This window comes from Marmota monax, unplaced genomic scaffold, assembly GCF_021218885.2.
Source record: "Marmota monax isolate L192 unplaced genomic scaffold, Marmota_monax_Labrador192_F-V1.1 WCK01_AAM20220418_F8-fsc00142, whole genome shotgun sequence".
Classification (NCBI taxonomy): Eukaryota; Metazoa; Chordata; class Mammalia; order Rodentia; family Sciuridae; genus Marmota; species Marmota monax.
Window position 1 is genome coordinate 1548793 of NW_026692025.1, and position 27416 is coordinate 1576208.

Genomic DNA, 27416 nt, shown 5'->3' on the forward strand with positions numbered 1-27416 from the left:
TTGAAAGATTGGGACCCAGACTGACCGACCCTGAAATTGTAAAATCCTTACTGAAAAAATGTGCACTATCTGGTTCTTAATAGAAAAAAATTGTTTGGGCCCTGCACAAGGGCATGTGTATATTTCCTGTACTCTACCAGTCACCCTCACCTTCTAAAAGAAGCAGGAGAGTAGGAGACCTCTCAGCCCTGAAGCTGCACAAAAGGATGAGCTCCTAGGCCTGCAGTGCCCACAATGCCATTGGCCAATGCTGTCCCCATGTAGGATGGTAGAGACAGTACTGGCTGTACCAGTCCTGCTTGGCAGCAGGATTTGGAGTAATGTTCCTAGCCAACTAAACTTGAATGTATTCCTCAAACCCTCTAGTGATCCTCTGACTGACTGCTCAGTAGTCTTTTTTAACCCTAATATTTTTGTTGTGATAAAATACATGTAAGATAAAATTTAGTGCGTTTAGCAGGCATCCTCTAGCCGCCTGTCCCTTAGGGCTGACCTCAACTGCAGGAGCTGCCTCCTCACCCAAGGCCACCCTTTTTCCAGGACATTGCCCTGGAGACAGTAAGATGGGGTACAGAGCTCCCGTGGAACATTATTACACTTTGACTTCTTCCCATCTCCTTTTATGAGTGTCAGTCCCTGATAAACATCTTGAATCCCAAACTGTGATACACTGTTGGTTTCTGCAGACCCACCTTGTATAGCATCCTTGCATCCTCCTGCCCACACCCCACTCTATATCTTCCCATTGTTAGAATAGGCTTTTGGAAAATGTTTGTCTAATTGGGTCACACGCTGAGAAAGACCCTCTTAGAATAAAACCCAAGCCGAGCTGGGGATGTGGCTCAAGCGGTAGCGCGCTCGCCTGGCGTGCGTGCGGCCCGGGTTCGATCCTCAGCACCACATACAAACAAAGATGTTGTGTCCGCCGAAAACTAAAAAATAAATATTAAAATTCTCTATCTCTCTCTCTCTCTCTCTCTCTGTCTCTCTCTCTTTAAAAAAAAATAAATAAATAAAACCCAAGCCTTTTTGGAAACAGGCTGATTTCATGGTTTAACGCCTCACTGTCACCAGCTCAAAATTCCCAAAGTTTTGAATGAAAGACCCCATGTTTTCATTTTGCACCAGGCCCCCCAAATGATGTGCCTGGGCCTGTTTCAACAGCCAAATATAACCTGGTCCTGACCTGCCTCTGCAAACTCCAGCCTGCTACTCTGGCTTCTCCTGGAACATGCCAAATTGCTGTTGGACAGGGTCTTGGCTCTGGCACCTACTTGTCTCTGACCTGACCTCTGACCACTCCTCATCCCACCATCCCTGCTCTGAGCTGCTTTGGAACTTTAGACATCATTCTTGGCCCTCTGGTGTTTCCTCGTTGGAACATACTTGCTTATTCCTGCCAGGGTGCCTGGAGAATTCTGTTTATCCTTGAAACTGTGTTGTGAGACTGAAGTCTGTCTTGCTGTGGAGCATTCTTTGTCTGATTTCCCTGGGCACCAGATGTGTTCCTTCAAAATGAAGATGCTTCATCTTTGTGTCAGATCAATTCTTTTACAGTACATCCTTCATGGCACCTTCTGCCCCATTACTTGAGTTCTCTACTTTAGGGACACAAATTATCCTTATGTTGGATTGTATTGGTCTCTTCCAGTGCTGTATTAGCTTAGCACTAATTGCATAGCTTTTGTCTTTTCATCTGCATGCACTGTTTGTCTGATTTGATTTTAGGCTATATGTATTTCATTTCTAGCTGTTTTTCAGTGTATTCACCATAAAGTTTTGGTTGGCAGTTTATTTTTCTAGGTTGGGGAAGTCTTTTATTCTGTCTTATCATTTCATCTGTGAACTCTTACTGAGAACATGTTGTGTTACAAACTTGTGAGGAATTTCCTCCCTTTCTTGCAGTATATTCTGTTTTTTGGTGGGACACCGGGCCTTTCTCGCACTCTTGTACTCTCTCTCTCCTTTTTTTGGCCATAATGTGAGCAGAGTTACTGTGTCACTTATTTCATCTTGGCTCCAGCTTGGTTGCTTCTGTGCAGTCATTCTGTTTACTTTGAGGTGGGGGAATTCTTGGCCCTCTCTTCCTAATCATTTGGCACCCTCTCCATTTCTCCCTCTGAGCTATCTTGTGCAGGCTTGTTATCTTGTGTTCCACAAGAATTTACATGCTGTGGGGAGCTGCCATGTGCAGCTGGATAGTTAGTCTTCAGCCATAGCTAAAGAACTTTGTCAGGTCCTTATACTTACTCACTCTAGCTGCATAAGCGATGTGTATACCTTTCTCTTAGGGAAAGGGACACCTCAGGCTCCAGGTGGTTCCCTAAACCTGAATGTACCTCAGAACATTCATTTCTCACGGAGTTGACCTGGCTTGCTGACTGCTTAGATGTTTCTCCTGTGTCTCCCAGCAGGAGTTTCTATAGTTCCTGGCCCTAAAAGGAGAAAGGGAAGAACTCCCATTCATTTGCTTCTTATACCTCACTGGCTGAGAATTCTCAGGATGTTGTCCATTCTGCAGCATGGTTTCTAGGGATAGAGGCAGCAGGCAGGAGTTGTATCCTGTTCCTGCCTTGTCCTCTGAAGTCTTTCCCTAGGCTGCATTCAGTCATGTCCCTTTCCTTTGATGAATTCTTCCCTTCACACTTGCATTCCCTGCCTTTATTTATTTCTCATTTTACTAGAGACTGGGAGACAGCAATTGTGTAAGGAAGTTGGAATCCAACTGTCAGATCTAGGAGGGATCCCCTCTGTTTTGTTCATGTATGTGCACAACCTCTCTGCGCCCCTGTCCCTGGTTAGCCTGTCACTAGCCTTTCCACCTAGGGCACATTAGGCTCTCTTAGGTCCTTCCATTTCCCACCAGCAAACTGCACTTAAGCCAGGCTGACTCACAAGTCTGGTTTTTCTGATGTTGAAGATTTTCTAGGACTCTCTTGGGGAGTTCTACCCACATACATCCCAGTGAGTTCCTGCTTTGTGTGTATGCTTAATTGTGTGTTGTAGAATTGGGTGATCACTGCTCGTCTCACATTGATCCCAGCTGCACCACATCCTGCAGTAATTTCTCAAAGGTTCTCAGACCCTAACAGTCCTCATCTTCTTGCCAGCACTCATAAATATTCTCCATCCATTCCATTTCCTTGGTCATTTTAAGTACAATTAAACTGCAGTAAACATGAGGTCTCAGATGTCATTTTCAGGAGAAGACAAGATAGTCAGACATGCAGACGTGGAGTAACCTACACTAGTGAGAAGACATATAAGGGAAATAATAGTATTACTCCAGAGTAGTTACAGGATGTAAAGACCAAGTGAGCTGGCCTTATGCAGATTTTTCTCTTAAGTTTTATTTTCAATTGACACATATAATTAGAATGTGGAGGCAAAGGACCAATAAAAAGTAATAGAGAAGTTGTTAGAGAATGGAACGTTAATCTTAAAAGAGAACAGGGGCTGGGGTTGTGGCTCAGTGGTAGAGCACTTGCCTAGTATGTGTGAGGCACTGGGTTCAATCCTCAGCACCACAAACAATAAGTAAAGGTATTATGTTCATGTATAACTAAAAGTATATTTTTTTAAAAAAGAGAACAGGCTTTCCAGAGGAAGAAATGAACAACAAAAACCTCCACATTAAGTGATGGGTCTTACTTTGCCTCCCTTCTTTTTCTCATTTGATCACTTTCATGTGGACAGTTGGTGATGAAGCCACCCTGCCTGGGTTGCAGTTGTGGCTCCACAATTTTACCAGGTTTACAACCTAGACCCCATCCTTCCTCCACTCCCAATAGGTCACATCATAGCCATTGCATCCCTGTTCTGGAGTGCTTCCCTGGCTTCTTAAGGCATCTCCCCTAGCTCACAGTATCTCTCCTTTTACAACATTCATCAAGGTTGCTATTATTCCATTAGTGACTGCCTCAGTACACCAGAAAAAAGAGCAAAACAGATGCTTCATCCAGGTTAAGAGAGTCTTGAGGCTGTGTCATCCCTGACATAGGCAGGGCGCAGGTACAGTGTATAGAAGGCACTTGAGGAATGTTGGCTAATGAGTGAGTTCAGTGAAATGAAACAACCCTGACCTACTCCCAGCATTCTTGCTTTGATGGCTTATTTAAAGCTTGCTCCTAAGCATTCCAAAATGGAAGTGGTTTCTGCTATCAAACTTTACTCCTGTGTAGTTCCAGACATTTCTATCTTCCCCAAAGGAAACCCCATGGAAAACAGTCCACAGATCCTCAAAGGTTAAATATGGAGTTGCCATATGATCCAGCAATTTCACTTCCAGGTTTATAGACCCAAGAGGATTAAAAACATAGATTCACACAAAAACATGTAGTCATTGGTATGATTATTCATAATAACCAAAGTGTGTAAAGATCTCAGATGTCCATCAGTGGATGAATAGGTAAGTGAAGTGTAGTATTTCTCTAAAATGGAATATTATTGAGGTATAAAAAAGAATGAAGTTCTGATCCATGATGAACCTTGAAGACATTATGCTAAGTGAAAGAAGCCAGTCACAAAAGGCCACAAACTGTATGATTCCACTGATGAAATGTCCATAATGGGCAGATTTACAGAAACAGATTACTCGTTGTCAGAGGCTCAGAGGAATGAGAATGGGAAGTAACTCCTTACTTGGGTACAGGGTTTCCTTTGAGAGTTATAACTGTTCTGGAACTAGATGGTGGTAATGGTTACTAAATGCCACTAACGATAAATTTCATGTTATGTTCATTTTACCACAGATAAAATAGATGATCACATGCCCTCAGAATATTTAGCCAATGATATCAGTCTAAGTGCCTAGTCATTAAACTTTTTCTTGGGGTTAGGGGAGTACCAGGAATTGAACTCAGGGCACTCAACCACTGAGCCACATCTCAGCCCTATTTTGTATTTTATTTAGAGACAGGGTCTCACTGAGTTGCTTAGGGCCTCACTTTTTGCTGAGGCTGGCTTTGAACTCATGATCTTCCTGCCTCAGCCTCCCAAGCAGCTGGGATGACAGGCATGTGCCATCACACCTGGCCTAGTCATTAAACTTATTGAACTAAATTCCTTTCTGACTGTCAAGGTTACTATGTCCTGGGCTTCAGAGTTTGATATTTGCATTGGCTTGATCCCATCTAACATGTATCACCATAGGTCCCCACGCTGGCAACTTTCTCTGAGATGGCAATTCTGCCTGTTGGGGTTCTGTGCTACAGCTGACAGACTAAATGGGAGACAACTGTAGGCTGTGAGCACTGCCTGGATATTATAAAATCTGCCTTTATGGTTTAGAGTAATTGATGACATTACCTGTTTTAGTAGGGTCTTTAAAAGTCGACATGTAATTCATATACCATGAAATTCACTCATTTAAAGTATACAGTTTAGCTGGACTCAGTAGTACGTGCCTATCATCCCAGCTACTCTGGAGGCTGAGGCAGGAGGATCACAAGTTCAAAGCTAGCCTCAGCAACTTAATGAGTTCAAAAAAAAGTAGGGGGATGGTAGGGATGTAGCACAGTGATAGAGTGCTTGCCTGGCATGTGCAAGGCCTTAGTGCCACATTCGGTAGCATTTAGTACTTTCACAGTGTTGTGTAGCCAATCACCTCTGTAATTCCAAAACATTTTCATTACCCCCCCCCAAAAAAAAATTCTAGACCCATTTGCAGTCATTCCTTATTACCCAAAGCTCCTGGCAGTGACTAATCTGCTTTCTGTCTCTCTGGATTTGCCTATCCTGGACATTTCATATATATATATATATATATATATATATATATATATATATATATATATATATCCTTCATTTTGGGGGTTGAATAGTATTCCAGTGTATTAATAAACTACATTTTGCTTATCCATTCATTCATTCATCAGTGAACACACAGATTGCTTTCACCACTTTGTTGCAGGAGACAGACTAAGCAGGACACTGGATATGAAACAGGAAGCAGGTTTATTTGGCTGTAGCCAGGATCTGAGGGCAAAGTTTTTGCTGTAATCAATCCCCCTGAACCCCTAGTTCAGGCAGTTTCAGAACTTTATACCCAGCATATAAGGAGAGGGGTCGGAAGTTTACAGTCTGCAGAAGTTCACATAAAAGCAGCTTTTTTCTTTCAGGGTTCTGGGCAAGTTAACCCTTCAAGGAAACTACCGTAGAAGGGGAGAGCTTCTCTCCCTTTTCTTCCTTCCCCCTGCCAACTGTTACCTTGGAGCCCAGTTATCAACATCATCTCTTTGAAATGTAAATATCTCTGTGAAACTCAGGCTCAAGGCTGGAGGCCTCATTAAAAGATCTGTCTTTTTTATCACACTTTGCATTTGCAAACACACTTCTACAAAGTACTATACTGGATAGTCCATAAATGTTTGTGAAAAACTAATAAGGGGTGTTCTGCATGTGGAGTCTGATCTCTTCCAGGTTGGTGGTCTCAGTAAGATAGAGCAATAGGAAAAAGAAGTTTAACTACATTGAACTCTTGTAGAGACTCTTTTGCTGATAGTCCTAAGGTTAATTATAGCAAAGATTTCTGGAAAAGCTTAATTAAGATTTTCTGTGGAGGAAAGAATGCCACTACAACTTGACTGATGTGAGTCATGTTGGTGTACAAGTATTTGTTTGAGTGCCTGTTTGGGGTCTATACCTAGGAGTGGAATTGCTGGTTCATATGGGAACTCCATGTTTAACATTTTTCTGAAACTGATAGACATTTCCGTATTAGGATTAGGTTTGTGTGGTGAACTTGTGTTTAAGCTTTCATTTTATACACCTCTAAAGATGAGATTTACTATATTGTATTGGTTGCCTGTATTTGGGGAGGGATCTGTTTTTGTTTGACAGGAACTGTGTTTTTATTTAGCTTTTCAAAATATAGATGGTTTCTTGCATCTTCTCAAAGGGGGGACATTAAAAAATGTACCATGAGTTCAGAGTGGAGCAGCTGAACCTCAGGCTTTACCATTGTCGCCTTCTAGCTGAATCCCATCCTCCTCTATCCCCCATACTCCCCAGAGACCATAGAGACACTCTTCTTCTTCTGGTGCTAGTTTGATTTCACAGATGTTTAAAGGGCTAAAACTGGTGTCTCAAAAATGCTGCTCCCTTTATATTAATTCATAAAGAGAAGGCCTCTTTGATTCAGAGATTCTGCAGGTTTTTATGAAAGTAGAAAGCGTTTTAGGCACTGAGTGAATGACACTATAGGATGGAAGCAGCCCCAGTGCAAGGAGATAATGTCCTCTGGATCTAGACTGTTCACCTGGGGAAGTAGCTACCATCCTGCCCTAGGTTTGCAGCCTCATGTGGTACTTTGGCTCTTTCTGCTGCTCCACAGGATAACTGGAAATGAAAGCTGCTAAGAAACGCATCTCCTGAAATTGGCCTAACATACACATGAGTGAAATTAGGAAAGGTCAGAATATTGGTGGAGTTCTGGAAGTTTCCCTGGAGCTCACTCAGGAAAGGGTAGGGAGGGGGCTGGATTCCAACTCAAGTGAAAAACAATTTTCAGCAGCTGCTTTCTCATTCCTTTTTCATTTTTCTCTTTTTTTTCAGTGCTGGAATTGGAACACAAGGCCCTGCACATGCTAGACAAGTGCTTTAAGACTGAGCTACATCACCAGCCCTTTAAAAAATTTCTTATTTTTGAGACAGTGTCCTGCCAGGTTGCCAAGGTTGGCCTGGAACTTAGAATTCTCCTGCCTCAGCCTCCCAGGGTGGCATGAGCCACCATGTCTCCACATATACCTTTTTTTAACCTGAAAACTGTGGGGATTGAATAGTTCTTTCTCAACTGCAATTGCCTGACTGGCTGAACCTGCCCCTGTTGCCTGTATTGTGTCAAATAGTGCACCATAGGTGGCCTGCTGGGACTACCTTCAGGGCCTCTTTTTTTTAATATTTATTTTTTAGCTGGACACAATAGTTTTGTTTATTTTTATGTGGTGCTGAAGATCAAACCCAGGTCCTTAAATGGGCTAGGTGAGCGCTCTACCGCTGAACCATAAACCCAGCCCCATAGGGCCTCTTGTATACATGATTACTATAAGTAATTTTCCTTATAAAAATCCAGTCAGTTCTCACCATCAGAACCCTTAGGATATGGTGATTTGGCCTGAAACCAAGATTCCTGCAACTCTTAATTTTCCTTTGCTATATCAAATGAAGGATTTGATCTAATGATGGCATTCTACTAACAGAATCTGTGAATGATGCTTTATCACACAGGAGTGTTACCTCATGATTTGTGTAGATATTTAAGATTTGTGAAGGCCTTTCTGCTCCAATATGATATATGCATTCCTGGAAAAAAGTCTGTGTTCCACAAATCATACAATAAAAATATGAATTCTAAAATAAAATAAATTGATTAACACAGCAAAAAAAATACAAGTTCTCAACTGAGTGCAATGGTGCATGCCTATAATCCAGCTACTTGGGAAGGCAAGGCAAGAGATTTGCAAGTTCAAGGCTAGCTGGGCAACTTAGGGAGACTCTGTTACCAAACAAACGGAAATAAATGAAAAGAGATAGGGATGTAGCTCAATAGTAGAGCATCCCTGGGTTTAATCCCCAGTACCAAAAAAAAAAAAAATTTTTTTGATATTTATTTTTAGTTGTAGATGAACACAAGACCTTTATTTTATGTATTTATTTTTATTTTTGTGTGGTACTGAAGATCTCACACATACTAGACAAGTGCTCTACCACTGAGCCACAACCCCAGCCCTACCAAAAACTTTTAAAAATGAATTCATGTAGAGGATTGGGGTTGTAGCTCAGTGGTAGAGTGCTTGCCTAGCACTTGTGAGGCATTGGTTCAATCTTCAGCACCACATATAAATAAATAAAATAAAGGTGTCCACCTACAACTAAAAAATTTTTTTAAGTTCATATAGAAAAAAATGGGATGGTTTGGTAGACCACTTCAAACCTGTGTGGTTTAGTAATCACAGCTTACTAATGAAACCATTAATTCTTGTTCCAAGTACACCATGCACACTGCAGTCTCCATTAGCACATACCCCCAGCATCATCATCATCCCTTTTTTTAATATTTTTTAGTTGTAGTGGGACACAATACCTTTAGTTCACTTATTTATTTTTATGTGGTGCTGAGAATCGAACCCAGGGTCTCACGTGCAAAGCGAGCACTCTACTGCTGAACCACAACCCCAGCCCTCATCATCCCTTTTCATCATAACTACACCTTAATTGCTTCCTCATGCTGCTGCAAGGTCCTTCTTCGGTGGTACTTTTTTCTTAAACATGGGAGAAATGTTTCTACATCTTCATTCCCACTCAGAGCTTCACCATATAGCGGATAACATTGTGGAAAGCATCGTGATTCTTTCACCACTAAAAGAAGACTCTTATTTGATGTTTCCAAATGTTTGTTGTAGTGTCTTTGTGTAACATGAAAGTGTTCTCTTTGTTAAGAAGCTTCTCTGTTACTGCCTCAGAATATTACTGTTAGGGCTGAAGATTTGGCTCTGTGGCAGAGCACTTGCCTAGCATGTAAGAGGCCCTGAGTTCCATCACCAGCACAGCTTCTAAACGTTGCTGTCATTTCCCCCTTTTTAAACATGTTACCATATTGGCACTGCATACATTTGAGTTAATTGTAGTCATCATGGCACTTCACTCCTCAACACTTAAGCCTGGTTTTCCTAAGAGCAGACAGTACAGTTACAACACTCAGGATGTCCATCAGTGAGCTAACTAGAACCTTATTCATGTTTCCCCAGATGCCCCATAAATGCTGTGTGTGTGTGTGCGCGCGCACACACACACACACACACAGTGGATCAAACCCAGCAGTGCTCTATTTTTTTGTGTGTGTTTTATTTTGAGACAGGGTGTTACCAGGTTATCCAGGCTGGCCTTGAATTTCAGTTCTTCCCAAATCTCTGGGATTATACCACCATACCCAGCCCATTAATCCCTTGTTAGTATCTTTCAACCCAAAATCCAGTCCAGGGCCGCATGTTGCAGTCACTTGTTGCTTTGCTTCAGTCTCCTAACTCTTTACCCTGTGTATTCCTTACTTACTAGTGTGTAGGTACATTTATGTCTTCTCTAGTGTTTTTTTTTTTTTTAATATATTTTGGTCCAGCATTTTTAGTTGTTTCAGCAGAAGGACTGTGTGCTACATTGCTGGAAGCTCATCCATCTTCATGGTGTAACCATCCTTCATACCACTGTTCTTGTGATGCTGATGTCCAAGAGAGTACTGGTAGTTCCTAAACTCATAATTTTATTCACTTGTTCAGAGCCAGCCTGATTTTACTGCTAAGCTAGCCCTCGCTTACTAGAAGAGAGGAGTACAGCCATCCAAAGATGCAGATGTAAACTGGGCACATACCTGTAATCCCAGATACTCAGGAGGCTGAGGCAGAAGGATCACAAGTTGGAGGCCAGCCTGGGCAACTTAGCAAGACCCTGTCTCAAAATAAAAATTAAAAAGGCTGGGGATGTAGCTCAGTGGTAGGGCACCTCTGGGTTCAATTCTCAATACCACCCACACACATTCACACACACAAAGCAGATACAAGTGTTGCTCCTGTGCCTACACTGTACATGAATAAGGAAGTGGGGGATTGGTACACTCTTGTGTATTTTTTTTAAAGAGAGAGAGAATTTTAATATTTATTTTTTAGTTTTTCGGCGGACACAACATCTTTGTTTGTATGTGGTGCTGAGGATCAAACCCGGGCCGCACATATGCCAGGCAAGCGCGCTACCGCTTGAGCCACATCCCCAGCCCCAACTCTTGTGTATTTTAAGTACAATGTGGTTTATGGGGAAGCCTGGCTTACAGAATTGGGAGAGGAGAGGCAAAAGCTGGGAGGCCTGTCCAAAGTGCTTTTTAACTGAATCTGCAAGACAAAGATTTCTAAGTGGAGACATATGTGGGAAGGAGCAGGCTGAGAGCCTCTGGTGACACAGGAAAGGCATCATTGGTCACTTTTCCTTCTAGGGAAAGGCACCACAATGGTGATAGGATAGGCACAATAACAAAGGCTATCAAAGAGCACATGTGCACATGTGTATTACAGCAAAGCCAGGCATCAGGAGGTATTTTTTCTTGGTTGTAGACTCAATAGTAACATCAGACACGTTTCTTCGTGTAGTTGAACTTCCTTTTTTTCATTCATAACACACAAGTGTTGAATAGGTAGTTTTTCTAAGGATACATCCAACTCTCAACTATATGAATGTATAAACTAGGTGCTCAGTTCTCTTCATAATTCATCGCAAGATTGTGTGTCTGTGTGTACACTTATGGTCTGATTACAGGAAGGGTGAAGACGTGTGTTTGGTATCTTCAAAAAAATATATTTTAGTAAACCCCATAAAACCCCTGGAGAGCAGCCTTGGGAAGCTGCCTAGCACCCTGGAAATGGGGATGTACAAGTGCCCCATTCACCCTAGGACTGAGCAGACCTGTGGGCCAGGGTAAACTCATTTGGAGAGCCTATTTTATATGAATTTTAACTCTATTCTATGCCAAACAGAATCCAGGTTTCTTTGTGGGATTTTGTTATTTCTTTTTAAATATGAATTAACAGTGAGAAAATACAATAACAAACACCTGTGCCTTTCAGTTCACAAAATGGAAAATCATCAGTGGTTATTATTTACTTCAAATAATTTCACCTGCAGAACTAGAATACTAGAATTAGAGGCCCTTTATTCCCCATCTTCAGTAATATTAAAAGTTCACTTATTGGACACTTAGAAAGGATTAAAAACGAGTTGTTTAGAGATTCTAGCATGGGAATGCAGCTACTTATATACCCTTGACTAAAGAACAGTCCTCCTCTATCTGGGGTGGTTGTCCTCCTCAACTGAGCACATAGCTTCAGCAGTGATGCACATGGAGCAGTAAGAGAGAAACAGAACACTTGCCTAGCTAGCCAGATCAGCTGAATCAAAAAATTTGGGCACAGTGGCACACACCTGTAATCCTAGCAGCTTGGAAGACTGAGGCAGGAGGGTTGCAAGTTCAAAACCAGCCTCAGCAACTTGAGCCCTAAGCAACTTAGTGAGACCTTGTTTCAGTATCAAAAATGGGCTTGGGATGTGGCTCAGTGGTTAAGCACCCCTGGGCCCCATCCCTAGTATAAAAAGAGGAAAAAAATGTTTTAATATTTATTTTTTTAGTTATAGGTGGACACAATATCTCTGTTTTATTTTTATGTGATGCTGAGTATCGAACCCAGTGCTTCACGCATACTAGGTGAGTGCTCTACCTCTGAGCCACAACCTCAGCCCAAGGAAAACTTTTTATATTATGTTTTTACTATAATTTATACTAGAACCTAAAAAAAAAAGAAAGTTGACTTAGGCCCAAGTCAAAGTCCAAGCACATCTTTCCCCTTTTATATGTTGTAGCTAAAAAGCCTTTGAGGTCCTCTCCTCATCGACCTTTCCCTTCTCAATCAGTGGCACACTGTCCCCCCACACTTTAACTTGGTCCTTAATTCACCCCTGCCCCACATTAGTCCACCAGTGACTCTCTCTCTACCCTCAGGCTGGTACTATATCCTCCATTTACTCCACCCTGAGCTCCACCCAGGGCATTACTAAAGCTTTCTCACCTTGTTCCTGCTACCTCCAGGCCAACTAATGGCTTCTGTCCTTCCTCAGTTTCTCTTTCCTGCACCACAGGTAGTTTGATAAATGCTTCTGCATTTTACTTTTTCACTTAACAATGGATCCTGGAACTCACTTTGCAGCAGGTCATCCTTATGAAGCTCCAAAGTCCAGCATGTGGCTGTACCATAGTTTATTCACCAGGCCCCTGATGACAGGGATCTGAAGGGTCTACAGTGTTTGGCTAGTCAAAATAATGCTGTAGTGAGTATCATCATGCTTTTCTTCTCAGAAGATTTCTGGAAGGCATTTCTTTGGTCATATAGTTGGTACTTGACCTTGTGGTAGTTAAGATATTTGAGAATACAAATGAGATTTCTGAAGAAGCCAACATTTCTCATTAGTCCAGTGTTTTTCTCAGACTCCAGCACTGTGTAGTTTCCAGGGAGCAGCCCTGGCATTAGGCAGGACCCTGGGGATTTATGTAGAATGCCTGTCTGCTGCCTTGGCCTTTCTCTTGCCTGCTCTGTTAGTGAGCTCCCCTTCTCTCCTCTCCATGGAGAGTTGCTGCCTAGTGGTCCAGCCCCAATGGCTGAATAATCAAGCCACAGGCCACACCTACATTCCCAGGGCTTTTTCTCATTTCCCATTGAGAACCCTAAGAGTGACAGAAATGAAAAATGAGGGGGGGCAGGGTTGTGGCTCGGTGGTAGAGCATTTGCCTGGCATGCATAAGGCACTGGGTTCTGATCCCCATCCCCTGCACCACATAAAATAAATAAATGTATTGTGTTCATCTACAACTAAAAACAAATTTTTTTAAAGTGAGGGCTGGGATTGTGGCTTGGTGGCAGAGTACTTGCCTTGCACTTATGAGGCAATGGGTTTAATCCTCAGCACCACATAAAACTAAATAAAATAAAGGTATTGTGTCCATCTACAACTAAAAACTTTTTTTAAAAAGTGAGACCTGTGCTGAAACACATTAGGGACACATACGTTTCAGTGAGAAAAGGCCCCCCACATGGGCTGTTAGATGCATCTATATGTGGCATGGCTCTAGGTGAAACTAGCAGCCCCACTATGGACCCTAAACTGCTACAGGAAGATTCAGGATAAGCATAAACTCAGGAATAAGCCACAGTGGAGCTGGGGTGCTCCCTCACTAGGATCTTGTCACTCAGTGGGAGCCACTGCTGCCTCCCCACACCTGACCTGATCATTCTGGAAAGTTTTGTCCATGTAGCTTCTGAGTCCTAGAGCTAACTAACCAGCCTTTAGTGACTTACCACATTGTTTGAGATCCAGTTTCCTGATGGTGCATGTTGGTGCACACCACAGTGCCTTTATTGCAGTTTCCACAATGAGGGCAAGAGCGGAAGTTGCTTGGGGTACACCAGTCATGTGGCGGTGACCAGCACTAACATGAACCAAGTAGGACAGGGAACTCTAGAGCTGAGAACACAGAGGAATGGTCATGTTCTTTTCCAGAATAAACTGCTAACCAAGGAACTGGGGGGTAGCTGCTGTTTCTTTATAAGCTTCGCTTGACCTGGCCTGCAGCTCAGAGGTACAGGCCACAGCATTGCCAGGTTCTGAAGTCCTGGAGTCTCTTGTTTCCCTCAGATGGTCACTAGAGCATTACAGCCAAACTGATCCCTAAAATACATGAGGAAGGGACCCTACCAGGCTGAACTGAAGTGTAGGGAGGGAGCTGCTTCTGTCCTCATAAAATAATGGGCAGGCATCCTGCTGAGGAATGGGGAGAGTGCTTTTGGGTGCTCATCTGTGCCAACAGGAAGGGGACACACTGAAACTAAACCTTTGTCCTTTTCCCTCCACATCTGCTGGGACCAAGGCCATTCCTTATAAGGGAGTGTCTTGCAATAAAGGCCTATGTGAGGGCTGGAAATATAGCTCAGTTGGTAGAGTGCTTGCCTTGGGTGCACAAGGCTTTAGTTCAATCCCGAGGAACACACACACACACACATATACACACACACAAAAAAATGACCTAGAATCTCCTCACACCAGAACCCTGAGCAGCAGTTGGCAATAGCTGGCATTTATATAGTACCTTCAGGAATTTTATTCCATGATAGTCACAGTAAGGAGGCCTCATTATTGAGATGAGGAAATTAGGGCAAGAAATACTGAAGTCACTTGCCTGGTTCTGTGTTTGGAAAGTGGCAAAGCCAGAATTTGAACACAGGTTGGCTGGCTATAAACCTTGTATAAGGTGTTTTCATGACACTGCTGTATACCATCTCCCTGGGGGTTGTGCTAGGCCATGTTCCTATCATCAAGTTGTATTGTGCCTCACACGCTGATTTTTATTGAGCACAGATTTGATAGGTGTGTTAACACACTTGAGAAAATCAAAAACTCACCCAAACCTGGGCCTTCCTGGAGGAAACTCCCACCCCCATTGGGGTGAGCAACTCCTTTCCAGTGGAGGGCCTCTTATCAGTCGGCAAGCCCAGGAGCCCTCAGGTATGACTCATAAATTGGCCTCTGCCAAAGTGATTTGCTAAGAAGCTCCAAGTGCTTGTACTCAAAAGAAAGATACCCGTACAGGTTGCTCACTCCCTTGAGATGCTCTGACTGGGACTTGGGGTGGCCACATTATGGGTCAAATGCACTTGGTCAACACCACTAGCAGCCCAGAGTCCCTGCATTGGACCCCAGGCTAGCCCAGGAATACACTGAGGAAGTCACCAGGATCTGGGTATGCAGTAGCCTCACATGTGCTCCAAATTTGCCCTTGCTTGCTTTTCTGCAGACCACTGTGTTCTCTGTGATACTTACATACTTGTTTAACACTTCAGGGAAGAAAAGTCAGAAGACCAGGATCTCCAGGGCCTCAAGGACAAACCCTTGAAGTTTAAAAAGGTGAAGAAAGATAAGAAAGAAGACAAAGAAGGCAAACATGAGCCTCTGCAGCCATCAGCCCACCATTCTGCCGAGCCAGCAGAGGCAGGCAAAGCAGAGACATCAGAAGGATCGGGCTCTGCCCCAGCTGTGCCAGAAGCTTCTGCTTCCCCCAAACAGCGCCGCTCCATCATTCGTGACCGGGGACCCATGTATGATGACCCCACCCTGCCTGAAGGTTGGACACGAAAGCTTAAACAAAGGAAGTCTGGCCGCTCCGCTGGGAAGTATGATGTCTATTTGATCAAGTAAGTAAGAGCTGGTCTTGTTTCTCCAGGGTGGGGAGGTCAGGGACAGGGATCCATTGGAATTATAGCTCTTTGCTGCTCATTGATCAGAAAAATGTGTGTGGATAACCCCACCTGGGGGGCGAAAAAATAATGAACAAAAGGACCAGGTATGCTTAAAAATGACTTTGTACAGAGGTCTCTATCCTGCCTGGAAGTGCTAGGGGTAGCAGGCCCATTTTACCCTTGCCATACCTCAAGTCCTTGTCTGGAGATGAAATAGCAGAAGTATCTAGTCTGATTTTATTTTCCTCTGCAAATCAGTATTGGGTAAGGTGTGCTAAAAGGGCTTCTGGGAAAAGAGGCAGACAGGCTCTATGTGCATTTCCAGCTGTCTCTTTTGCATTTGTCTAGCATTAGAGTGACAGCTGGGTGTTCTTGGTTGAAGCAGAGTTAACTTCCAGGGTCAAAGGTTTAGAGGAGCAGATGTACTTCTTAGTACATCCCAGTTCTGTACCTTAAATGATCCCAGAAAGGCTAGCAGTTTTCAAAGTATGATTGTGAACAGTCTCATTTAATTCCACAATTCTAAGAAGGATGAGCAAAGCATCCTTTGCAACTGAGATTTCCAGAGCAACTGAGCACCATGCCCAAGTTCAGACATAGGAATGTTCTGATGGTGGATCAGGCCTGGGCAACAACCAGCAGAATGAGCCCCAGCCTGATGGCCCCCACTTTTCTAAACCTGACCCCTTTGGTTGCTGGATTGTTCAGAAGGTCAGAGGAGTGGCCTGGGTTATAGTCAGGTCCACCTGGGTTATAGTTATAGCCGTGAAGGAGTCTTCCATCTGGTCCGTGCAGGAGACCGTGCTCCCCATCAGGGCTTCCAGCCAACATCTGGTGAGCAGCCAGCACTGAGTTGTTATGGCACCAGAGCAGGCCATACAGGTGCTCACCCCCTGGTGACCTGATTCCTGCCCATACATCTGACCTGGTTGTGCCCCTTTAGCTCATCCTGACTTTTTTTCAGTGTGACTCTTGATCGAGTATAACATCTATCAGAGAGCTCACCAGCACCATCTGCTCTGCCTCATCTCTGATATTGCTATGGAAAGCTTCTGATTTTTCTTTGTGTCTCTTCGTTTGTCCCACAGTCCCCAAGGAAAAGCCTTTCGCTCTAAAGTGGAGTTGATTGCATACTTCGAAAAGGTAGGCGACACCTCCCTGGACCCTAATGATTTTGACTTCACGGTAACTGGGAGAGGGAGCCCCTCCCGGCGAGAGCAGAAACCACCTAAGAAGCCCAAATCTCCCAAAGCTCCAGGAACTGGCAGAGGTCGGGGACGCCCCAAAGGGAGCGGCACCACGAGACCCAAGGCAGCAGCATCCGAAGGTGTTCAGGTGAAAAGGGTCCTGGAGAAAAGTCCTGGGAAGCTCCTGGTCAAGATGCCTTTTCAAGCATCACCTGGGGGCAAGGCCGAGGGGGGTGGGGCCACCACATCTGCCCAGGTCATGGTGATCAAACGCCCTGGCAGGAAGCGAAAAGCTGAGGTCGATCCCCAGGCTATTCCCAAGAAACGGGGCAGAAAGCCAGGGAGTGTGGTGGCAGCTGCTGCTGCTGAGGCCAAGAAAAAAGCCGTGAAGGAGTCTTCCATCCGGTCCGTGCAGGAGACCGTGCTCCCCATCAAGAAGCGCAAGACCCGTGAGACAGTCAGCATTGAGGTCAAGGAAGTAGTGAAGCCCCTGTTGGTGTCCACCCTCGGTGAGAAGAGTGGGAAGGGACTGAAGACCTGCAAGAGCCCCGGGCGGAAAAGCAAGGAGAGCAGCCCCAAGGGGCGCAGCAGCAGCGCCTCTTCACCTCCCAAGAAGGAGCACCACCATCACCACCACCACTCAGAGTCCCCAAAGGCCCCTGTGCCGCTGCTCCCGCCCCCGCCCCCGCCCCCACCAGAGCCTGAGAGCTCCGAGGACCCCACCAGCCCCCCTGAACCCCAGGACTTGAGCAGCAGTGTCTGCAAAGAGGAGAAGATGCCCCGAGGAGGCTCGCTGGAGAGTGACGGCTGTCCCAAGGAGCCAGCTAAGACTCAGCCCGCCGTCGCTACTGCCGCCACAGCCGCAGAAAAGTACAAACACCGAGGGGAGGGAGAGCGCAAAGACATTGTTTCATCCTCCATGCCAAGGCCAAACAGAGAGGAGCCTGTGGACAGCCGGACGCCCGTGACCGAGAGAGTTAGCTGACTTTACACAGAGCGGATTGCAAAGCAAACCAACAAGAATAAAGGCAGCTGTTGTCTCTTCTCCTTATGGGTAGGGCTCTGACAAAGCTTCCCGATTAACTGAAATAAAAAATATTTTTTTTTCTTTCAGTAAACTTAGAGTTTCGTGGCTTCAGGGTGGGAGTAGTTGGAGCATTGGGAATGTTTTTCTTACCGACAAGCACAGTCAGGTTGAAGACCTAACCAGGGCCAGAAGTAGCTTTGCACTTTTCTAAACTAGGCTCCTTCAACAAGGCTTGCTGCAGATACTACTGACCAGACAAGCTGTTGACCAGGCACCTCCCCTCCCACCCAAATCTTTTCCTCATGTGGTCATTAAGGACAGAGAACAGTCGAGAGGACACTCCAGTTTTTGGTGCCATTGGTACCCCACCCACAGCTACTCTGTCTCCCTCACCTCTCCCACTCCCAACCATGGTGGGACAATGAGGTATGAGGCAGGAGAGACCGTTGGATTCTTTAGAGAAGACAACGGAGATGGCCAGTGGCTATGGCCCATGTGATCCCACCCGTGGTGGCACAAGTCTAGCCCCATGTCAGCCCCAATCCAAAACTGATGACATTTCACAGGACAGGAAGGTGGCACCTGGTCTGCTCCAACTCTGGCATGGCTAAGAGGGAGTCCTGAACTGCTGAGTGTAGACTGGCCTGAGCCACAGGAGAGGGTGGCCCAGGGTGAGGTGGCATCAACCATTCTTGAGGCACTTCATCCAGTGGGTGGCGCTAAAGAGAGAAGCTATGGAAGCAGCAGGAGGAGGCACAGGCAGGCTGGCCCAGGATCAGGCCAGGCCTAGTGCAGCAGGGCAAGAGAGATTCCTAGTCGCTCAGAGCAGTCTGTGACTGGTAGTTAAGGACTTATTGATGGGACAAAGGGCAAGGAGGGAAGAGAGGGAAAATGTTCTTCCAATTACTTTCCAGTTCTCCTTTAGGGACAGTTTAGATTATTTGCACTATTGAGTCTTCATGTTCCCACTTCAAAACAAACAGATGCTCTGAGAGCAAGCTGGCTTGAATTGGTGACACTTTGTCCCTCAAGCCACCAGACATGATGGTGTTCAGAACTACCTGGATCTGTATATACCTGCGCTTGTTTTAAAGTGGTCTCAGCACATAGGGTTCCCACGAAGCTCCGAAACTCTAAGTGTTTGCTGCAATTTTATAAGGACTTCCTGATTGGTTTCTCTTCTGTCCTTCCATTTCTGCCTGCCTTTCATTTCATCCTTTCATTTCTTCCTTTTCCTCCTACCTCCCAGTTCATCCCCTCTGTTCCAGGCAGCTGCAATGCCCAACCATACACTGAGCTGACACAGTTGGCTCCACCCCCTAGAACTCTCCTTCCCCTTTGCCTCCCTGTTACCAGCACCAGCCCCATCATTACTGATCCCTGAGGAAGTCCTGGGCTCTGCTGAATCTGCCCTGGCATCTGTGAAGAGCAGTGAGTTTTTGCTCTCCTAGGGTAGGCCCTCTTCCCTGGTAAAAAAAAAAAAAAAAAAAAAAGGCAAAAGACTTCAGACCCTAAACAACATGCCTTTTCACACTTCTGCTTTAAGGAAGTGGGCCAGAGAAGCTAGGCCACATGTGGTATCTGAGGAAGGCACAGAGGTCCCCTGTGGCCTGCCAGTCATTGAGTGGCCCAGCAGGGGCTCCATGCCCATCGCCCTCGGCCCCCCTCAGAAGTCTGATGTCTAGCAGAGTGTGGCAGGGCAGATGGCAGGACAAGTGCAAATCCTCCCAAGACCTGAGCTGGCACCCGCACCTAAGTCCCCAGTCCCTCCTCTGCCCTCCCTTTCCCTACCCAGTCCTCCTCCAGTGGAACTGTTTTACTTTTGCTTGCTAGAGACTGGGTGGGGCTGACATACCACACATTTCAATCTCTGGTCTGTGAGTGTGGTGTTGGGGTTTAGAAGCTTGGGCTTGCTGTGGGTTTTTAATTGATCACTCTTCATTCGGGATCCCAAAGTTTTCACCTCTGTTCAGGAAGTCCTTATCTAGCTGCATATCTTCATCATATTGGTATATCCTTTTCTGTGTTTACAGAGATGTCTCTTATATCTAAATCTGTCCAACTGAGAAGTACTTTATCAAAGTAGCAAATGAGACAGCAGTCTTATGCTTCCAGAAACACCCACAGGCACGTCCCATGTGAGCTGCTGCCATGAACTGTCAAGTGCGTGTTGTCTTGTGTATTTCAGTTATTGTCCCCTGGCTTCTTTCTTAATACGGTGTAATTATGAAGGAGTGAAACATCATAGAAACTGTCTAGCACTTCCTTGCCAGTCTTTAGTGATCAGGAACCATAGTTGACAGTTCCTATCAATAGTTTAAGATAAAACCGTGTTTGTCTCTTCTGGAATGGTTAGAAGCGAGGGAATTTGCCCCGTTCTGTTTGTAGAGTCATAGTTGGACTTTCTAGCATATTTGTATCCATTTCCTTATGCTGTAAAAGTCCTGCAACCAGACTCCCATCAGCCGATCCAATCCCTTCTGCCCGCTCTGCTGTTGATCCTCCCAGCCTCACTTCTGACTCCTCCCCAGGAAGGGAAGGGGGGTCAGAGGAGGGGACAAGTACTTTGGAACTCCTCTTCCTCCAAGGACAAAAGGCCCCTGACCCTGCAGTGGCCTCGCACTCCTCGCACCCCCAAAGGACACCTACCTATCCACACAAGCACGACACCCAGCCAGGTTGTCACCAAGAAGAATGTTGTGGGTTTTGCACATTATACTTAGTCCAGCTAAATGTGGCTCCTGGGCTGGGTGCCACCTGGTCTTGGGAAGAGGAGTGTAGGGGCCACCAGGCCCCCCTGTCACCTGGGTTGATTGGGCATTCATGGTTGGGAACACAGCATTTCAAGTGTTGTTTTCTTTCAGTTGGGCCCCACCTGCAGTTTCCTCACTCCCCAGATGATTTCCCTTAGAGTTGGTTCCCAAACTGCAGGTGGTGTGTGCAGCTCCTTAGGGTTTAATCCATTTCTCCCTTTTTTCCCCATTCCTTGTTCCCCAAATAAGGGCATCATGAGTCAGTTGCGTCTAAATAGGCAGCTTTGGCAGTTTATCACCCTGGCAGGCATGGGCCCTGCAGCTCCCAGGCCACCCCTGCCTTGGGGGTCAAGTTGTAGGAGGTTGGAGGGAAAGCCTTAAGCCATGGGATTCTCACCAGCTGTGTCCGGCCCAGTTTTGGGGTGTGACCTCAATTTTGTCTGTACTTGAACACTATGAAGATTGGGGGGGCATCTTTCAGTGAATATGTGAATATAGGAATTGACCGACAGCTTTCAGATACCATTGGGCTAAGTCACTAAGGTCACATCCACAGTCTCCCCTACCCTGTCCTAGTTGTTAGTTACTACCTCCTCTCCTGACAGAATGCTGTATATCCTTCAGCTTCTCGCAGGTATACCCAGCCTGGCCCTGCCCTACCCATTGGTGGGTCTATCGTAACCAGTGGAATTGCTGGCCTTGACAGTGCAGTGAGCTGAGGATGCTCAGCACAGCCAGGCTGTAGTACAGCTCCCTTCTGCTGGCACTGCATGCCCATATCAAAAGGCAGAAGGGACATCTAGAAAAACCACATCCCCCATTCTATCAATGCCAGACTAGCCAAGAGCCCCAGCTTCTCAGCTCACCGGATGGTGAAAGCTGCCACCCTAGTGTGGGTGCAGAGAACAGTATATTCATCAGTAGCATCATACCAAACTAGCAACCACACACATTGGAAATGGGAACCAGAGCAGCCCTAAGATGTCACCTGCTTCTCTGCGGAGCATGTTACTGCTGTGACAGTGATCATGAAGGACAGTAATAACCAGAAACAAACTGCCAAGTTAGGTGGGGAAAGGAGTTTCCTTAGCCAACAGGATCTCTGATAAGTGGTTCAAGCCCAGGAGAGAGCAAAAGGGTATGTACTGAATCTACCAGGTGGGACCAATCAGATTTCGTTTAGCACAAGTGGAGCCTAGCAGCCAGAGCCCTGTGTGCCCATCCAGCCACAGCCCCTTTCACAGAGCATGCCAGCCAGGGTCTGGGCTGACGACTGTGGGGAGATCACTGGTGCCGGTTCTTTGAGAAGACCTTTGCGCATCAGTTCATAGCCCGTGTCCTTGCCCATTATTGTCTCCAGATTCAGGTTCACACCTGCAAACTCTAGGACCAATGGCCTAGACTTCGGGAAGTATGCAGTTTCTAGAGCCCCTTGTGGACAATGGCATAGCAAAGCCCCAAGTTGCTGCCGAAGGGGACCTGAGAAACCTGCCACAGGAGTGGGGCAGGGGCAAATGCAGTAGTGCCCCATGCCTGGGCCAAACCCTCTGCTCCCTCCACATCCTCTTCCCACTCTTCATCCCTGCTCTCTGCATCAGTGAACCAGCTCCACTCTGAAGGGATTTGTTGATTCTCTCCATTTTGATGTCTTTCTCTTTTAGATACTATATCAATCTTTAGAAAAAGGCTTAGTCTAATTGTTATAAATCGCTAGGATACTGCCTCCTCCAGGGCCTAAAATTACATATTAAAGGGGAAAATTTGAACACTGAAACCAGTTCTCAACAATTTAGAAGGAAAACCTAGAAAACATTTGGCAGAAAATTACATTTTGATGTTTCTGATGAATAAGAGCAAGCTTTTGCAAAAATGCTGATCTAAAAATACTTACTGCTTGGCCTAAGATGTCTGTTGAACATTATGAGCAAAGGAAACGCCAATCTGAAGCCTCCTGCGACAGGAGATAGAACCAGGGGCTTCTTGAAATTCTGGGCCTTTTGTCAGTGGAGAAACATGTTAGGTTGTTGTCCCTGAGGACATGGCTTCTGACTCTATCTTTTGTGGGTGGTGTGAAGGTTAACAGCCTGGTAGGTCCCAAAGCTGCAAGAGGCAGGCTCTTGGTGTGGAAGCAGAACATTTACCAGTGGCCCAGAAGTCCCAGCACCACCCAATTTTCCACTCTTATCTTGACAGCCTGTCCGAGCACTGTTTTGTCAGGAAAACAGTTCTATGGAGGGAACTGGGAAGGTCCTCTGCCGGGGTGGGGGGCCTTCCCTCTGCATTTCTGCTCTGCTCCCTTCTGGGTGGGGGAGAGGTTGAGTGCAAATGAAGTGGCTGAGTGGCAAGCACCCTAGCACTCCCTGTTGAACTCACCCCAGAGCCTCTCTGCCTCCCCAGATCACCCTTCCTGTCCTTTGAAGAGGCACGAGAGCCCCTGGGGCAGAGGGAGAGAGGGCAGTGAAGGAGGAGGACAGGGCCCCTGTCTGCAGAGAGAGGGACCAGACCTTTATGGAACAAAGTCTGGCCTTTGAATTCAAGAACTTTTGGGCATTTGGCAAATGGCCTTTGCTCCCTAGTCCCCCCTGTTTACCTTACCTTTTATCAGGTCCTGCTCAGCAGTGAGAGCAGATACAGTGAAAAGGCCAAGAGGTTTGGCTCCTGCCCACTGGCGGCCCCTCTGCTCGCAGTGTTTGTGTGTCAAGTGGTAAAGCTGTTCTTCCTGGTGACCCTGATTATATCCAGTAACTTATAGACTATACACATAGGCCTGCTTTATTTCCTCTGTCCTGGGCTTTTGTTTTGCTTTTTAGTTTCGCTTTTAGTTTTCCTGTCCCTTTTATTTTATGCACCAACTAGACACACAAAGCAGTTGGATTTATATATATATATATATATCTGTATATTGCACAATTATAAACTCATTTTGCTTGTGGCTCTACACACACACACACAAAAAGACCTGTTAAAATTATACCTGTTGCTTAATTACAATATTTCTGATTACCATAGCATAGGACAAGGGAAAATTAAAAAAAAAAAAAAAGAAAAAAAATGACAAATCTGTCTGCTGGTCACTTCTTTGGTCCAAGCAGATCTGTGGTCTCTCCTCACTTCTTCCAAGGGCTTCCCTATGCCAAGCAAAGGAAGCTCTAGGCAGCACCCATGTTTTGCACTGTTTCTCTTGTGCTTATGAAAGGGATCCTAAGATTCTGGGTGCAGGAGTATTCCCTCAGCCTGCCGAAGTCCAGAATGTAGTCATTGGCACAGCCTGGTCTTTTCCACCTCAAGGGGTGGTGGAGAACTGGATGCACAGGGGTGGCCCAGCTTCCCCATCCTAGTGACCTGGCTGGGGGAGCCCATGGTAGGCCTCCCCACCAGCAAGGCTCGAAGCATTTCACTCTCCCTACTTTACTGGGTCTGATGGCTGGAGGGGAGATGAGACCTATCTTGTCTCTGAACCCATGAGCTGCACCAGGTAGAATGCCAGGGACCCCAGAACCACATGGGGCAGTCCACTGGGTCCACTCCAGGAAGTAGTGGAGATGCCAGAAGTGTCCCTTTCTCTTCTCTCCCACGAGTAATTGCATTTGCTTTTGTAATTCTTAATGAGCAATACCGCTAGAGAGTTTAGCTGTAACAGTTCTCTTTGATCATTTTTTAAGTAATTAAAAACACCAAAAAACAAAATCCAGAAACTTGTTCTTCCAAAGCAGAGAGCATTATAATCACTAGGGCCAAAATCTACCCCTCCCCATATCATTGCTTCTCTGAGGCCAGAATCCAACAGAGAGACGGTCGTAGGCCCTTTGAGTGGCCGGTCTACCTTCAGGCCCCTTGGAGGACTGGAGCTGGGCAGCCTCTGGGCCCATGTCCCAGGGCCTGTTTCAGTATGCATTCAGTATTAGCAGTGGGTCGCGACGTTCTTTCCTAGCCAGCCTGGGATGGGGGCAGAGGAGATGAGACGCCATTGCCGCTGATTGGCCACTGACAGGTGGGTGTCCACGTGTGTGCTTTGTGACTGATGTGAAATCAGCGCCTGAGTTAGCCTCACCCGGTGACCTCTAGCCCTGCCCGGATGGAGCAGGGCCCACCCGGTTCAATGTTTCTGGGGAGCTGGACAGTGGAGTGCAAAAGGCTTACAGAACTTGAAGCCTGCTCCTTCCCTTGCTACCACGGCCTCCTTTTCCATTTGATTTGTCACTGCTTCAATCAATAACAGCCGCTCCAGAGTCAGTAGTTGATGAATATATGACCAAATATCACCAGGACTGTTACTCAATGTGTGCCGAGCCCTTTCCTCGTGCTGGGCTCCCCGTGTACCTGGACACTGTAATGTGTGCTGTGTTTGCTCTCCTTCCCTTTCCTTCTTCGCCCTTTCCTTGTCTTTCTGGGGTTTTTCTGTTTGGGTTTGGTTTGTTTTTCTTTTCCCTCCTTTTGTGTTCCAAACATGAGGTTCTTTCTACTGGTCCTCTTAACTGTGGTGTTGAGGCTTATATTTGTGTAATTTTTGGTGGGTGAAAGGAACTTTGCTAAGTAAACCTCTTCTGTGTTTGAACTGAAGTCTGTATTGTAACCATGTTTAAAGTAATTGTTCCAGAGACAAATGCTTCTAGACACCTTTTTTTTTTTTTAAAGCATTCGGAAGGAGGGGAATGGTGACTGAGACAAGCGGGGCAATCTGAAGAGATGACCCCTGCCCAGATCATCCAGAAACCACTCAAAGAGGTTGAGCCCTGGAGTCCCATTCCAAGCCAACAGACCGAATAAGCTGATGTGTTGCCATTTTCAAAGTCAGAGCAAAATCAGTTTTTATTCCATCCAGCGAATTCTTTTGGCTCCCCATCCCCCAGATTATTACCATCATTGTTATTTTTAGGAAAGACAAGATTGTTGTTCCTTCAAGGAGAGCCAGGAGGGGATATGAGAGCAGAGCTGACCCTGCTAAAGAGGGAGGAGGGAGGGTCTTGTGCCTGAGTATGCAGCTGGTTCCCCATGCCCCTATGTCCCACTGTGGACACAGGTTAGGGGTGGGTTGGCAGATGGATTGGCCACTCCCCACCTGACTCCTGCTGTTTCTGGATAAGGCCAGGTTGACAAGCAAGGGGCATTCTTGTCTCCAAGATATGCCCCGGGGAAATTACCAGTCAGAACACTTCTTTCCTGCCCTATCCTGCCTCCAAGGGATACAGCACTAATGTGATATCTCTGTTCCCTACCATCCTGGGGGTTATGACAGTGGAGGGTACTGGCTGTCTCTATCTGCTTTCATCTGGTCCCCAGCAAAATTTGGATGTGACACACCCCCTTCCCTTTCCATAGCAAACAGATCCTTCTCAGAAGCCATTACCCTTGGTTGAGATTGTTCTGGGCTCTCAGAACAGGGACAGACTGGTGCTCCCTTAATGCCTTCAGGCAAGGACAGTGATGCCTTGAGTGACCATTTGCACATGGAGTTTAGTAGCTGGAAAAACAAGGCAGGATGTTGGCCCCCTCCCAAATGGATCTGTGAGACAGTGCTGCTAGTGACAGGCCACCCTGTACTAAAGGGAGCTGGCTCCAGCTGGAAAGCCTGCCTGAAGTTGGGGGATGCATGGGGTACTGGGAGAAGCCCAGGACAGACTTAGCTGGAGGGGGTCTCTAAAAGCCCTCTGTCGCATTCACCTTCAGTTTTTGTGTTTTGGGACAATTACTTTAGAAAATAAGTAGGTCGTTTTAAAAACAAAAATATTGATTGCTTTTTTGTAGTGTTCAAAAAAGGTTCTTTGTGTATAGCCAAATGACTGAAAGCACTGATATATTTAAAAACAAAAGGCAATTTATTAAGGAAATTTGTACCATTTCAGTAAACCTGTCTGAATGTACCTGTATACGTTTCAAAAACACCCCCCACTGAATCCCTGTAACCTATTTATTATATAAAGAGTTTGCCTTATAAATTTACATAAAAATGTCCGTTTGTGTCTTTTGTTGTAAAATCAAGTGGTTTTTTCATAAGGTTCTTTTACTATTTGAAAAGATGGGCAGCACGCAGTTTTATTTTATTTTTGTAAGTTTTTTAATACATGTGAAAGCAAAGAATACTCAGCATGCCTTTCTAAGTGACGCGTTTGCACCTTTTGTTGGGAAGTACTGTATCCTGTGCTGTTAGCATTCTCGATAAATCTCTCTGTGAAAGTGACTCAAGGTCTGGGCTTTCATTGTAAGTCAGCAGTCCCCTCCAGCTCACCTGACAGCATGGTGGTATGTTGCACATTTGATCCAGCTGTCCCTGAACACCAATAGCCACTCTCAGGACTGCTCTGTCATGGGAGGGAAAGGAAGCCTGCTTCATATGCTGGCCTTCCTGGCATCCTCCTTATCCTGCTCCAAGTCAGTACTTTCCAGGCCTACTGCTCCACTGTATGATAGGAAGGGTGTGGCCTAAGTCTGCCTGCTGCACAACTTAGTGTTCCTTACCAATATGGCAGGGCACCTCCTAAGTTCCAATGTGCTGTGATGCTATCAGATACCCTCCGCCCAACTCTGACTCATGTGGTCCATTGTAGCTGAGACCCTTGCATGGCCTCTGCTGACAGCTAATGTGGCTCCCTGACCCGGAAAGGGCATGTGCAAAGGAGGCCCTGTTGTC

General features: G+C 45.7%; 1 protein-coding gene across 2 annotated transcripts in view; it reads left to right on the top strand.

The window, feature by feature from the left end:
- Mecp2 (methyl-CpG binding protein 2) overlaps positions 1-26966 on the top strand; it is a 67542-nt gene extending 40576 nt beyond the window's left edge. The window contains exons 1-3 of one of the 2 annotated variants that reach the window (XM_046452865.2): positions 15696-15776; positions 16910-16964; positions 17074-26966. In XM_046452865.2, coding sequence (XP_046308821.1) covers positions 17202-17993 — 792 coding nt within the window. In that variant the 5' untranslated portion in view covers positions 15696-15776; positions 16910-16964; positions 17074-17201 and the 3' untranslated portion in view covers positions 17994-26966. Of the gene's footprint in view, positions 1-15425; positions 15777-16909 lie in introns of those variants that run through there. The other variant, XM_046452855.2, reaches the window with a different exon arrangement.
- The last annotated feature ends 450 nt before the right edge of the window (positions 26967-27416 follow it).